At 42.0% G+C, this 13,023-nt stretch overlaps 2 protein-coding genes across 3 annotated transcripts; one reads left to right on the forward strand and one right to left on the reverse strand.

Moving 5' to 3' along the window:
* Positions 1-633: 633 nt before the first annotated feature.
* On the reverse strand, positions 634-4,657 carry TERF2IP (TERF2 interacting protein). Its single transcript, XM_086848109.1, has 3 exons — positions 4,096-4,657; positions 3,906-3,982; positions 634-3,330 (listed from the first exon to the last, which is right to left on the reverse strand). Exons 1-3 carry the CDS (start codon positions 4,559-4,561, stop codon positions 2,899-2,901), a joined length of 975 nt encoding a protein of 324 aa, XP_086704235.1. The 5' UTR covers positions 4,562-4,657; the 3' UTR covers positions 634-2,898.
* On the forward strand, positions 4,137-12,943 carry KARS1 (lysyl-tRNA synthetase 1). 2 transcript variants are annotated; one of them, XM_023934402.2, is made up of 14 exons: positions 4,137-4,693; positions 5,359-5,503; positions 5,713-5,878; positions 6,228-6,321; positions 6,611-6,797; positions 7,052-7,177; positions 7,930-8,049; positions 8,255-8,417; positions 8,517-8,690; positions 9,445-9,530; positions 10,199-10,284; positions 10,605-10,731; positions 12,364-12,507; positions 12,757-12,943. In XM_023934402.2, exons 1-14 carry the CDS (start codon positions 4,638-4,640, stop codon positions 12,832-12,834), a joined length of 1,752 nt encoding a protein of 583 aa, XP_023790170.1. In that variant the 5' UTR covers positions 4,137-4,637; the 3' UTR covers positions 12,835-12,943. The 2 variants fall into 2 exon arrangements, with proteins under 2 accessions (XP_023790170.1, XP_023790169.1); XM_023934401.2 differs by having other exon boundaries at positions 4,302-4,884.
* Positions 12,944-13,023: the final 80 nt, after the last annotated feature.

The raw sequence follows: 13,023 nt of genomic DNA on the forward strand, positions 1-13,023 counted from the left end.
TATTTCTAGAGCTAAACCCCTAATCCCTGAAAAGGGCAGGATACCGTATTATGGAAATAATAGTGTTATTACTAGGGATCTTGTTGAAGGACAAAATCCATGCTGAGCAGGCAGCACTGGAATCATGGTAGTAAGTTCTCTGAAAGCAAGGTAGCTTTCAGCATTTACACTGTGTTTATGCAAATTTAGGGCAGGCAAGCTGACATAGAGAAGTGGGAGTTATACTGTACCAGAGAAGCACAGACTCATTGTTTTTCTTTATAGTCTTTAAAACAGAACTTTACATATTCAGCTAAAAGCAGATAAAAGCTCATTCTCACTGAAGTCATAGTAGAGAGCTTCCTACTTTAAGTGCCAAGAAGCCAGATTCTGAGGAAAAATAGATTCTTTCCAGTACATTGCTAATTATCCCTACATTAACCAATGTCAGCTTGAGCAGCTTATTATGAATACTTGTTTCCAGTGGACACAATCGTGTGCCTCAAGTGTTTACCCGAATAAAAACCTTCAGTGTTTCCAGTCAGTAAAAAAATTACATGAAAGTAACTTATGATGCATTTCCCTAATGTATTGTTTTGAAAATTACTTTCACTTCTGCTTCCTAAGCTTAATCAGAGAAAATGCAGAGAACGATTGTTTTCAGTGTATCTTTATTACAGTCCTTTAGGTGTGCTTCCTCAATACAACAATTTGTAAGATTTTCTTTTTTTCTGGAAACAGCAAAGTCTGTTGCCAGTCTGGTCACATGAAAATTTAAAGCTGTCTTAATGCGAGCAAAGATAACTTAAAATACTTTTTGGAGGAGGAAAAAGAAAACTCAACAAAACCCCCCCAAAAATCTCAAGATGCTGATGATGAGATGTAAAAACTATGACTACATCCCTTGGCATATGAAATAAAGATCACAGAAGTCTGTTTAGAAACAAACATTAAGTTTATATGGTACAAGTTTAGAAGAGTAAACTGTTTTTATACCAGTGAAATGTAAGTCTCCAGTCAAAAGGACATTTAAAAGCTAAATCTGTGGTATTCCTGTCTGTTGCTCTTCAAACTGGTGCATAACATCAGTTTTTCATTGGTAACTCTAGTTATGAAAGCACAGAAATTAATTGATTTTGATGAATGCTGGGTAACTCTAAAAGGAAGCAAATAGGAAATACCCAAATTCCAGATAATAGTTTGCCGACCCAGAATTTCTAGCTGTAGAACTGCCTTTAACTCAAAGTTTTTGTATGTGCATTGCCACTTTGCTCACTTTTCTAGGTATACGAATATTGCTCCAGGCAGTAGCAGATAGAAACTCCTTTGAGCTACAAAAAGAACCTTCCTCATCTTTTGTGATAGTACAGGAACCTGAGATGAATATGAAAACCAAACTCTCTCCAGCATGTTGAAAGGAGCGTAACTGTGTTGTAGGTAAAAAAGCACAGAAAACAAGGATTTTTATCATGGGAAAAGACAGAATCAGAAGTAGGACCATATGATACAGCATCATTTTTGAGTCCTCCAAGTTTTAATCTAGTAAAAGAGACCTAGACCTAAGTGCATGCACAACTAAGCGTACCTGCAGAGTTTGTAACAGATGAAAGAGGGCAACACTGAGTAAACTGTAGTCTTTGTGTCTTAATTCATACACCTACTGAGTGCACCAAGCACACATGGGAAGCATTAGAACATCCCCAGCATTAGAAAATGTGTCCATACGGCTCTGTGAAGGCAAAAACACTCTGTGTGGTCTCAGAAGTTTGCATTGCACCTTAGACTAATTGGCCGAATAAGACAAACTCATTCTTAAAATAAAGTGCCACTTAGAATTATAATCTGACCATTTTATATTGCAGCTATTTAATATGTTCTACCTCTCACTTTGAATTCTAGAGCAGTTTTGTTAAACAGGACCATTGCAACACGATGGTGCTGCCAAGATGTGCCCACAGCTCAAGCTAGAATGGGAGTTTTCAGCTGCAAGAGGTTACAGGTCTCCTGTTCATGAACTTGGTCCACGATGCTGGTCATCAGCAAAACTTGCATTTCAAACCAAGCTGGTAACATTTCTACTTTAAAAAAAAAAAAAAAAAAAATTTGCTATGCTGTCTTGTACTCATTAAGTGCTTGTCTGGGCTCCAAACAAATCTCAAATAACTGTTCAAGGTCTGAATAGGGTGATTATGCCAAATAATTCTCACTTTTCTAGTCCAGTGAAACACTGCATAGTGCTGTTTTAGCATTTATTTGGTTACATCCTTGAATAATCAGTAAGTGTTGCAGTGGCTTCCTGGAACAGCAGTCTGGTTATATAGTTTTTTATTTTCAGTATAATTTTAATTTGGCTTAACCTCAGCCATTTCCCAATTCACCCCAATTTTCTGAGTACCACAGTGCAGTATGCTAAAAACCCAAAATGTTAACTCTTTAGAGAGGTAAAAAAAACCCCCGAACAACAAAAAAACCAAATGAACAAACAAAAAAACCAACAAAAACAAAACCATAACAAACTTCACCTTTACCAGCCCATTTTATTTCACCAAAAGAATGAATTCCAGATTTTTAGGACTCATTTCAAATAATATTAAATAAGTGACCAATTTCAGGCTAAAGGTACTGAGTTTTTCAGATTATGACTGTATCCTAGCAACGGCATTCTCTCTCAACCACAATTTAGGTAATAGATACAAAACCTCTGATCATTCTCTCTTAACTTTCATTTCCTACTTCAACTATTACTCAGCCCTGAAAGCTAGTGTACTTTTCCCAACTAGAATATATGGCCTGGTACAAGCGTTACTTTGTTTGGATTAAAGCAGCTGCATTTCTTAGATCTGTAGAGATGCAAAATAGGTCTTTTAATGCAAAAAAAATTCTTTAAAGCATTTTTGAAACTTCAGAATTTTGTCCTCGTTAACTCTTTCTAAACACTATCCGCTTTGCTACATTTTCAGCTCCAAATTTGGCTATCAATTTATTTCTGACATGTTCATCATCCTTTTGCAATTCTAAATCATCCTCTCTGCTCCATACAGGGTACCCATCCAAGCGCTGCCCTGTCTGCAGAAAGTATGAAGTAGCCTCCACATCACCGCTGTTTTTCAGAAAGGCCTGCGTAACAGTGAACAGGTCCACAGCAAACTTCTCCATGAAGTTCTCCATAGTTTTTATGACCTGTCCCACCACAGTGCTTTTTGCCTTTGGTCTTTCTTGCCTTTGTAACTGAATGTCAGGGAAAGCAGAGTCCTCTGGCCCAGTTTTCAGATCAGATGCTGTTTCTCCTGGGAACCTTCCCACACCATCTTGTGTAGAAAGTTGTGCAACATCCGAGGAATCACTTTCTGACTAAGAGTAAGAGAAGTAGAATCACTAATTAGACACGGTAGTTTCTGGCAAATCTTTTAGCACTGCAACCAAATACCTTTTACTCTGACTCTATAGTATATTAAAACCTCAGAAATTACTAGGCACAGTAAAAGTCAGTGACTGAAGCAAGCCCTATCTGTTAATGAGGCTGCACATGATCACGGAAATGCATGAACTATAAGGAAGAATTTGAACAAACTAAGCATAAAAAGCAAAAGTGTTGATGCAACTGCAGAAAGGTCTTTTACGTGAGGTGAAAGGCTGACTTCCATTTGCCAATACAGCTTTTAACGTGACAATCCCCATCACGTAAACCTCCTCATGTTAACTTAAGCAGGGAATCAAGAAGAAACGCACCAGCGAGGCACCACTTACTGCAAACCACGTAGGCGGCAGCTCACACGAACCTTCAGTTTTGTTACAGAAGGGATATCGCGGTGCAAACTCATTTCACGTGAGTTTTTATTGTGCCATCTGTGACACCGAGGAAGGCCCGCCCCGAGCACAGCGCGCAGTGGCGGCTACTGCTCCCCAGGCTGGCCCCGGTCGCTCACCTCCGTGCTTTCAAACTCCCGACTAGCTGCCGCGAACAGACCCCTGATCTGCGTGGGATCCTCCGTCTGCGGCGGCTCTGCGGAAACACGCGGGCATCGTCTGCCGGGCTTCAGCGGGGCCCGGGCCCACGCTCGCCGCCGCCACCAGGCCCCGTCGCAACCCTGCCCCGCCGCTGTGGCCCCTACTCACCCCAGAGCCGCGGCCGCAGGTGCCGCAGGTAGCGGTCACGCATGGCCTGCCAGCTGTGCCGTGTAAGGCCGCTCCGCTCCAGCTCTATCCACAGCGCACGGCCGCTGACCCGCACCGTGCCCTGGCCGCGCACCGCCTGGAGCAGCGCCGCATCCTCCGCCTCCGTGAAGGCCAGGCGGCTGCGGGCGGCCAGCAGGAAGGGCTCCAGCGGCAGCCGCTGGTTGCGCTCCACGCACTCCGTCACGTACTCGGTTGAGACGGCCCCGTCGGGAGCCACCTCGCCGGGCTGCGCCAGGAGCACGGCTCCTGGCTCCTGCACCCGGCACAGCCGTCCCCCGCCCGCCAGCACTAGGGGTGCCAGGCGCAGCTTGGCTAGGCCGGGCCGCAGATAGAACCGCATAGGACGCCCGTCATCCCACAGGAACAGTGATCGGGACCGCGCTGCCCCAGCCTGGCCGCCCGCCATCGCCGCCCCAGCTCCGCCCACCGCCACCGCCGTGTGCGCAGGCGTGCAAGAGTGGAAGGGAGGTGGCAGCGCGGAGATGGCGGCGGCGAGCGAGTGCAACGCGGCGGAGATTGAGTCGCACCTCAGCAAAAAGTGAGGGCGGGCGGGTGGTCAGGTGGGGCCGGGCCGGGGAGGTGAAGTGTATCCAGCCGGCCCGGTGCGTATCTTCGTCAAGGCGCCCGTCGGAGCGCCATGCTGAGCCCCGGCGCTGCGCGGCTCCGCAGCTGGGTCTTGAGGGCCGCGCCCGCGCTCCGATGGCAGCAGGCACTTCATGACCAAAGCAGGTCGGTGCTTTGCGTCTGGCTTGGCCCGCTTCTTTCCTTACGGAGTCGTGGAAGGCGGGGTCAGGAGCGCGGCGGGAGCCTGAGGGCCATGGGGAATAGGCTGGACCGCGAAAGTGTCTTCGGGAGCCCTACGTTACTTCAGAGGGAGTTTGCCTTCTTTCATTTACACTCTGCATAGGGCTGATAGGCTCTTAAATGGAGTGCGTCAAGTCCTTGAGCACGTAGGCACGCGTCCTCGAGGTCTGTCTGAACTGTTTAATTCTGCTTTCACTTTTGACGAATGTTTGTATTGTTGGGGATGAACTGAAGGAGTTTAAAGTAGAAAGTGATTAAACTTGTTGAAGAATTATTTTGGGAAAACTAAGAGAAGTGACAGGGTTATTTGTTCAGCTAGATTTTGGCAGAATCCTGCCAATCGTTTCCCTGTAGAAGTATTAGAGTACTTCCTGCATCCAGTTTCCTTCTCTTTTGCAGTGAGCTGAAGAGACGTTTAAAGGCAGAGAGGAAAACAGCTGAGAAAGAGGCAAAGCAGAAAGAGCAAAGTGAAAAGCGTTCAAATAAGCCTTCCTTGACTTCTGAGGATAATGTTGGTACTGATGAGGAGAGCTTGGATCCAAATGTGAGCATCTGGTCCCATGCCATATTAGATGTTCTGTTAATAAATCTTACTGACTTGCATTTGATTTTTTTTGATTCATGGGTAATTAAATGGCTAAAAAGGGAAAGATGTATATTCCTATATTAGGGCAGCTGCATTTCAATTCACAGCCTGTAATATATTTTTGGATTCTAATAAAATAATTTGATTTTGTTTGTTTCTGGTGACAGCAATACTACAAGATCCGTAGCCATGCAGTCCAACAGCTTAAGGGCTCCAATGAAGATCCCTATCCCCACAAGTTCCATGTTGACTTATCTCTCTCAGATTTCATAGACAAGTACAGTCACCTGCAGCCAGGAGATCACCTGACAAACATTGCAGTGAGAGTGGCAGGTAAAAGTTTATCTGGGATACAGAAAAATGTAAAGTTGTAGCTGCTTTTATTGATGGATTAATCTCTTACTCACGAAGCCTCGTAGCACTGTTAAACTATTCAGGACATATCCTTCAGACTGAGTGGACCTGTGCAACATCTCTTGCAACTATAAGATCAGGTTCTGGGACCCAAAGGTTTTACGGTCTTTTTTGTGCTAGTTTTCATTTTTAGACTTATCTGGTACTCTTTCACAGTTAGTGAATTGTTCAGAGCTGATGATTCTAAGTGATAGTACTGTGGCTTTTGCCCCTGTATCCTTTCTGCTAGGGACTCTTTTCCTGATGTCTAGCATACTTTGATATTCAGGTCGAATCCACGCAAAACGTGCTGCTGGAGGGAAACTGATTTTTTACGATCTTCGTGGTGAAGGAGTCAAGTTGCAGGTCATGGCAAATTCCAGGTAAGTAGAGGTATTCCGAGCAGCATTGTAAACTGCACTGCATTCTGGGGTCTATATATCTGTATTTGAGTATTTTATTCCATCTGTGGTTTGGCTTAGACAGCCAAGTAATATTTTGCTTCAGATGTTGTGGTTGACTTCCTCTTAAAATAACTTTATATATATATATATATTTTTTTTTTTTAAAATTTTATTTTATTTTAATGGATTTTGTCTTGTGAGACACTTGAGGACTGTTTGGAATATTGAATTTTAAACAAACACGCTTACATCTGTTTTGCAATTTCAGCCTCTACAAATCCGAAGAAGAATATTTCCGTGTTAACAGCAAGCTGCGTCGTGGGGACATTATTGGTGTAGAGGGGAATCCTGGGAAAACAAGGAAAGGGGAACTGAGCATTATTCCTTATGAAATCACTCTCTTGTCTCCATGCCTGCACATGTTGCCTCATCTTCATTTTGGCCTCAAAGATAAGGTATTTGTCATACCTGTCAGTCTTGGAGGCAATTTGACAGATCACAGAATGGTTTGGGTTGGAAGGGACTGTCAAGATAATTTGGTTCCAACACCCCTGCCATGGGCAGGACTGCCACAGGTAGATCTGAATGGATGATGTTTGTTACCTGCTGATATTATCAGTCAACAAAGGAATAGTAGTTTTGTTTTGGTATTTTTTCCTTTGGCATGACATTTTGTCTAGCTTGTTCTAAAGATACACATTCTTTTCAGGAAACCAGATATCGTCAGAGATACTTGGATTTAATTCTTAATGATTATGTGAGGCAGAAATTTATAACCCGTGCAAAGATCATCACTTACCTTCGTAGCTTTCTAGATGAGTTGGGCTTTCTTGAGGTAAGGCATCAGTGTATGCTTCTCTCTGCGTATTGAATGTGTTTACAACTTGTTAGCTTCAAGGATGTTTCATATTCAGGCTTATGTACAAAGTAGTTGCAGATCTGACAATAATTGCCTCAGCATGGTGTATTTTATCAGCTTAATGTAATGGGAGCAATTCCTTTCATCTCTTTGTAAAGTTAAGATTATTCATCAGTTGGTGAGGTTATGGCTTGGGAACATTTTATTAAGGTAATACTCCAAACTACTACTGTCCTTTCCATGTTTTGGTAAATTAGGGTGAAAACAACATTTTTGAAATGCTGTTTTGCCTCTGGAGATAAAAGCCAGTTCTACATCCTGTAGGCAAAAATTGATTGTGTTGACTTAGGTGCAGGAAACTGCACTTAGCCTTGTTTCATTGAATCTTCTGCAGTGTAGGAGGGATTTTGTGATAATGCCACAGCACTGTTCCTGGCTTGGATAACATGAACCCAGCAGGTTCACATTTGTAATAAATATGAATGACTTTCCAGAGCAGTAGATGAATTCAGTAATTTGTTATTTTTGACTGCATGAAAAAAGTGCAGTTTTGTTCAGTGCACTTTAGTTCAGAATTGTTTTCATTTACTGAAATGCCAAACAATAAGTGAAATACAGATTTGTCACCAAAACCAGCTGTTTCAGTTTGTTTGTTTGATCTATGCATTTCTGGTTTGGAAGCAGATTTCACGAAAACAGGGATTTTTTTGTTGTTGTTGTTGTTACAGGTTGAAACTCCTATGATGAATGTAATTCCAGGTGGAGCTGTGGCAAAACCATTTATCACATACCACAATGAACTGGATATGAATTTATATATGAGAATTGCTCCAGAACTTTACCACAAGGTAAAATCCAAGCCCCTCATGGCTAAGCCTATATTCTTCAAACTGTATTAAAGAAAGCAAATGGAGCTAAAATGAGGATTATTTTCAAAAGAAGGTGAACTTGTCTCATGAACGAGATTTGTAAGGTTGCATTGCAGTTGCATGTGTTTGGGCTCTTTTAGGTTCTTTTGAGAAAGTGTATTTACCAGAATTTAATTTTGTTTAGATGTTGGTGGTCGGTGGTCTGGACAGAGTATATGAAATTGGGCGTCAGTTCCGGAATGAAGGAATTGATTTGACTCACAACCCTGAGTTCACAACTTGTGAATTTTATATGGCTTATGCAGACTACCATGACTTAATGGAAATTACAGAGAAGTTGCTTTCAGGTGAAGTATGCAATATTATTAAAAAATTAGTAAGAATCTCTGGTAGAATTGCTTATTATGTAACATACTCTTTTTCTAAACCTCACCTTCCTCTTGTAGGGATGGTAAAACATATTACTGGGAGTTACAAGATCACTTACCATCCAGATGGTCAAGATGGACAGGCCTATGAGATAGATTTTACTCCTCCTTTCCGGCGAATTAGCATGGTGTATGATCTGGAAAAGGTCCTAGGAGTGAAGTTTCCATCAACTGAATGTTTTGAAACTGAAGGTTAGATGCTGAGTATGAATGTCCTATAATTCTTCCTTAACAGAAAGTGGGCAAAAGGTTGCAAGTTCTCAGGCTACAATCTGTCAGCTGCTTTTTCTGAAGTAGTACTAACACATGTGATTCCTTTCCTCTGGTTTTGTTGGTTTACCTGAGCCCAGAAAGAAGCCTTCATTCCTTGCCATCTTTGGTAGGATCTGACTCTTGCCTCTTTCTTTGTTGAGTATATGTGAAAGGATGTACTGAAGAGGTTAATGTAGGGAGTTTTTGATATCTTGAAGAGATCCAGCTTTTTGCTTCTTATTCTCTCTTGTGCAGTTTAGTTTCCATGCCTGTAATTGTAGCTTGGGTGTATGATTATTCAGGGCTTTCTTAAAAAAGTAATTATGTGCTGTTTTATTCTTGGAATCAAAAGACATATGGAAACAAGTTCATGTAATTTATAGCGATTGTTTTTTCCCCCAGTTCTCTCCTCTCTCCCCCCACAGCCTCCAAAAATAATGTCCAGCAGTTATATGGTGTGTGCTTAACTGTTGTAAAATTTTTGAAGTATAAAATAATTACTGTTTTACTGTAAACAAATAAAACCAAACACTATTTCTCTAGATTGACATTTAAGCTCATGTTTTCCATGATGTCTGCCACTGAGATCTAAGGGTCTAAGGGTTTGAAGGAGTTCAACTCTAAGGAGTTGAAGGATCTAGTAAGAGAAAAAAATGGTTGGGATGGCTGTTCTAATTTTCATCTGCAATTTCAGAAACTCGTAGATTCTTTGATAACCTTTGTGTGGAGAGAAATGTTGAATGTCCACCTCCCAGGACAACAGCCAGACTTCTTGACAAAGTAAGTAAAGGTGATATTTTTATAATCCTGATGTCTCTGAGGATCTCACTCTCTGTATCAAGAGAAATTTCTTAGAAGAAAAGGTTTAGCTGCACCAGGAAAAACATGCTGCAATGCACTTCAGCTATTGTTATATTACTGTGAGAAAACTTGCTGTGTCAAAATCTTCTTTCATGTCATCCACACCAAAATGTAGTTTACTTGTGTCTGCTTAACTTGAGCACTTGGATATTGTAGTTGAATAACTGCTCTCTTGTGGTTAAAAGATTTGCTTTATCTTGGATCAGTTTTGTACGTGACATGTATATACATTTGTATGTAGCTGACCAAAAGGATAGGAGTACCATATAATTCTATCAGCTGTATTCCTTTATACTCAAATATTGTCTGATAGCTGTTCTTTTAATATTTTTCCTGTTGGCTCTTGCTGTAATCTGCAAATTGAATTATTATACAGATTTTGCTGTGTCATTTTTCCTTACCTGACAAGGACACACTCTCTGTTGATGAATACATTACCATAACCAGAAATACTTTGGAAACTCTTCAGATTTTTGGTACCTTCTTCAGTAGCAAAAGAGAGGAAATTAGGGTGCTTGGTGAAGGCAGTGCTAGGAAAGTGCATAATTGTACACTACAGCATAATTGTTTCACTTTTGTTTTCCCAGTTAGTTGGTGAATTCCTGGAAGTCACCTGTATCAACCCTACGTTCATCTGTGATCACCCACAGGTCATGAGTCCGCTTGCCAAATGGTAAGAGTATGACACATGGTCAGTGTGTAACTCAAATCTTCTACTTTATTTAAAAAAAAAAGAAAAAAGCATATGTGAAAACAGAGATTTTGATGTTTTTGTGTACTAGTTTGGGAATTCTACCATAAACAAGATAGACTTTGGTTCCTGAGCTGTGAAACCCATCCTCCAAGTGGAAGAGGTGTGTCGATGCTTAGTACTTTGAAATTTTGACAGCTGTTAGTGCTAAGTGTGAGCAATGCCCCTAAGTAATGTATGTGCTGTTTGCTTCTGTAAGTGTGATTATTTTAAGGTATGTCTGTTTTGTCTACTTCACACAGGCATCGCTCTCTTCCGGGACTAACAGAACGCTTTGAACTCTTTGTAATGAAGAAAGAGGTGTGCAATGCGTACACAGAACTTAATGATCCTTTCCGACAGCGTCAGCTTTTTGAGGATCAGGCCAAGGTATGGTGTTTTGCTGACAGTGAATGTAATACAGGCATGTAAGCAAAAAGGATTTCCTATATCTGTCCCCATTCTGTCATTAGTACCTATTGCTGAAAAGACTTGTTACTACTTTGAATGAGTGTTTCTCACTCAAGTGAAAGCTTGTCATTAAAATTCAGTTCCTTTTATAGGAACCTTGCTCTTTAAGGTAAACAAGGTCAAACACTGCTGTTGATTAGGTTTTTTAGTAGAACTATGTTTTGGATTATCTTCCTTTTTATTCCAGCTGAAGTACTAATCTGGAAAACCCAAATGTGCAAAAAGTTTTCTGTGTCTTGAAAGTTGTTTTTTTCCCCCCAGTTAAGTATTTCTGTAGTCATACAACATTATACTTCTAGGTTCTTAAACAAATTTTCATGTCTGGTAAGAGTTTGAATGCTGTGTAAGAAATATCTTAATTTCCTGAACAGAGTACTAATATTTATGTTGACTCACAGGATAGAGGTGCACACTGGGAATTACTCACAGGTTTATAATACTAAATTTCTCTATGTAACTCTCCAAAAGGAGTGACTGAAATTAATTTTGTTGGTAGTTTGGTATACAGATCCATGAATGCATGCTTGGCTAAATGACTGAGGTCAAATAATGTGGTCTGCAGAAAGAGTTTCTGATCTTCATGTTCTGTCTAATGGTTTCACAGTGCTTGAGAGGTTTAAACAATTGTCAAAGCCAGGAAAATAAATTTATGTTAAGTAACTGACTTGACAGTAAGTTTCAAAACGTTCAGTCAGAATGAATAATATTACAGCTATTTTTAATTTTTCGTCTGTCATATATTTGCTTGCTGCAGTTCTCTCATGATTATAGCCAGACTTTCCAGACATATGGTTATGTATATTGAATGAAAACTAGCCTCAAAATTTAACGTTAAGGTGGAGACTGAGATGAAGGGTGACAGTTTGTGTTTCAGGATTTCAGGGAGAAAAATTTTCCATAACAGTTTCTGCAAAGTCTTCCTTGAACCTGTGAGCAAAAATGTTTGCTGTTGTTTTGACACTTATTTTTTGGCTTTTTTAAAATATGAGATGGTCTGTGTTTTTTTTTTTATTATGACTTTTGTCAGTTGGAGGCTGTCAGGGTCAGGTGCATGAGTTGCCATCTCACTGTAGGGTTTTTTTAGTCTTTCTACTTAAGAGGAACAAACCTGTGAAGTAGCCACTCATGATTCAACTAATTATGCTTCTTTGTTGTTTCTGCAAACATTGAAAGGGGAGTTGCTACCAATAAAGAACCTCATAAGCCTTTGAAAGCAATACGTTTTATTGTCATCTGCTGCCATATGGCTCTGAAAGATGGCGTTTACTGAAGTAAAGAGCCTGGGCCTTGGCCAAGATAGGAAACTTACAGGTCAGAAAGTAATCAAGTCTAGAGCTATTTTGGGAGCACCTGTACAAAGGACCTCCAGAGTTCTCTGTCGGCTGAGGCTTCTTCGTCTGTTACTCATTTGCACGGCTCTATTGGGCTTTGGTTTCATCCGTTACGTGGCTGCTACAACTAGCAGTATTCCTCCTTTTGGGTAGGGGTTAGCAGGAGCAGTAGTGTGTAGCTCTGTACAACTCACGTTTTACTATTTATTTCCTAATTTAGGCAAAAGCTGCAGGTGATGATGAAGCCATGTTTATTGATGAAAACTTCTGCACCGCACTGGAGTATGGTCTTCCTCCTACAGCTGGCTGGGGCATGGGAATTGACCGCTTGACCATGTTCCTTACAGATTCCAATAACATCAAGGTAAGCATAAGCAGTGGCAGTGCCTTTCTACTGCTGGGTTTGTCAGGGAACAGGGAATGGGATTGGGCGAAGCTGGCCATCTCTTCGACGAAAGCAGGGCTTGCCAATGCAGCTGTGTGAGATTCTTCAAGACGCAGAATCCCACCTGGGGAAAGCTGCGGAGCCGGGGCTAGGGCAGCTCTCGCGAGACCTGTGCAGGGGTTGTGGTGTTGCCGGTCGCGGGGCCGCTGACGCTATCGTTGCTTGCAGGAGGTGCTGCTCTTCCCCGCCATGAAACCGGAGGACAACAAGAAGGAGGCGCAGCCCGCCGAGGGCACCTCTGTGTGAGGCTCCAGACCGCCGCGGGCACCTCCGCGTGAAGCCCGAGCGCGGCGAGGGCACCTCCGCTTGAGCTTCGGAGCGGCGCTTACCTTCAATAAAGGCAGCTTTCCGTGCACCCGTCTCTGAGTCTTTGTGCGCTTGCGCAAGGGCTGCCGCTCCCGGCGGCTGACGCGCGAGGGGCGGCTGCGCGTGCGC

The sequence above is a fragment of the Cyanistes caeruleus genome, chromosome 12 (genome assembly GCF_971803275.1).
Source record: "Cyanistes caeruleus chromosome 12, bCyaCae1.hap1.1, whole genome shotgun sequence".
NCBI classification, from domain to species: Eukaryota; Metazoa; Chordata; class Aves; order Passeriformes; family Paridae; genus Cyanistes; species Cyanistes caeruleus.

What these genes read in the sequence shown, in the direction of transcription:
- TERF2IP (XM_086848109.1), bottom strand. Translation starts at nt 4,561, where the DNA reads ATGGCGGGCGGCCAGGCTGGGGCAGCGCGGTCCCGATCACTGTTCCTG. An exon ending in CCTGCGGCCGCGGCTCTGGG is followed by an intron (nt 3,983 to 4,095) that starts GTGAGTAGGGGC and finishes GTGTTTCCGCAG; the next exon opens with AGCCGCCGCAGACGGAGGAT. An exon ending in GGGAGTTTGAAAGCACGGAG is followed by an intron (nt 3,331 to 3,905) that starts GTGAGCGACCGG and finishes TCTTACTCTTAG; the next exon opens with TCAGAAAGTGATTCCTCGGA.
- KARS1 (XM_023934401.2), top strand. Translation starts at nt 4,793, where the DNA reads ATGCTGAGCCCCGGCGCTGCGCGGCTCCGCAGCTGGGTCTTGAGGGCC. An exon ending in GCACTTCATGACCAAAGCAG is followed by an intron (nt 4,885 to 5,358) that starts GTCGGTGCTTTG and finishes TCTCTTTTGCAG; the next exon opens with TGAGCTGAAGAGACGTTTAA. An exon ending in CAGATTCCAATAACATCAAG is followed by an intron (nt 12,508 to 12,756) that starts GTAAGCATAAGC and finishes CGTTGCTTGCAG; the next exon opens with GAGGTGCTGCTCTTCCCCGC.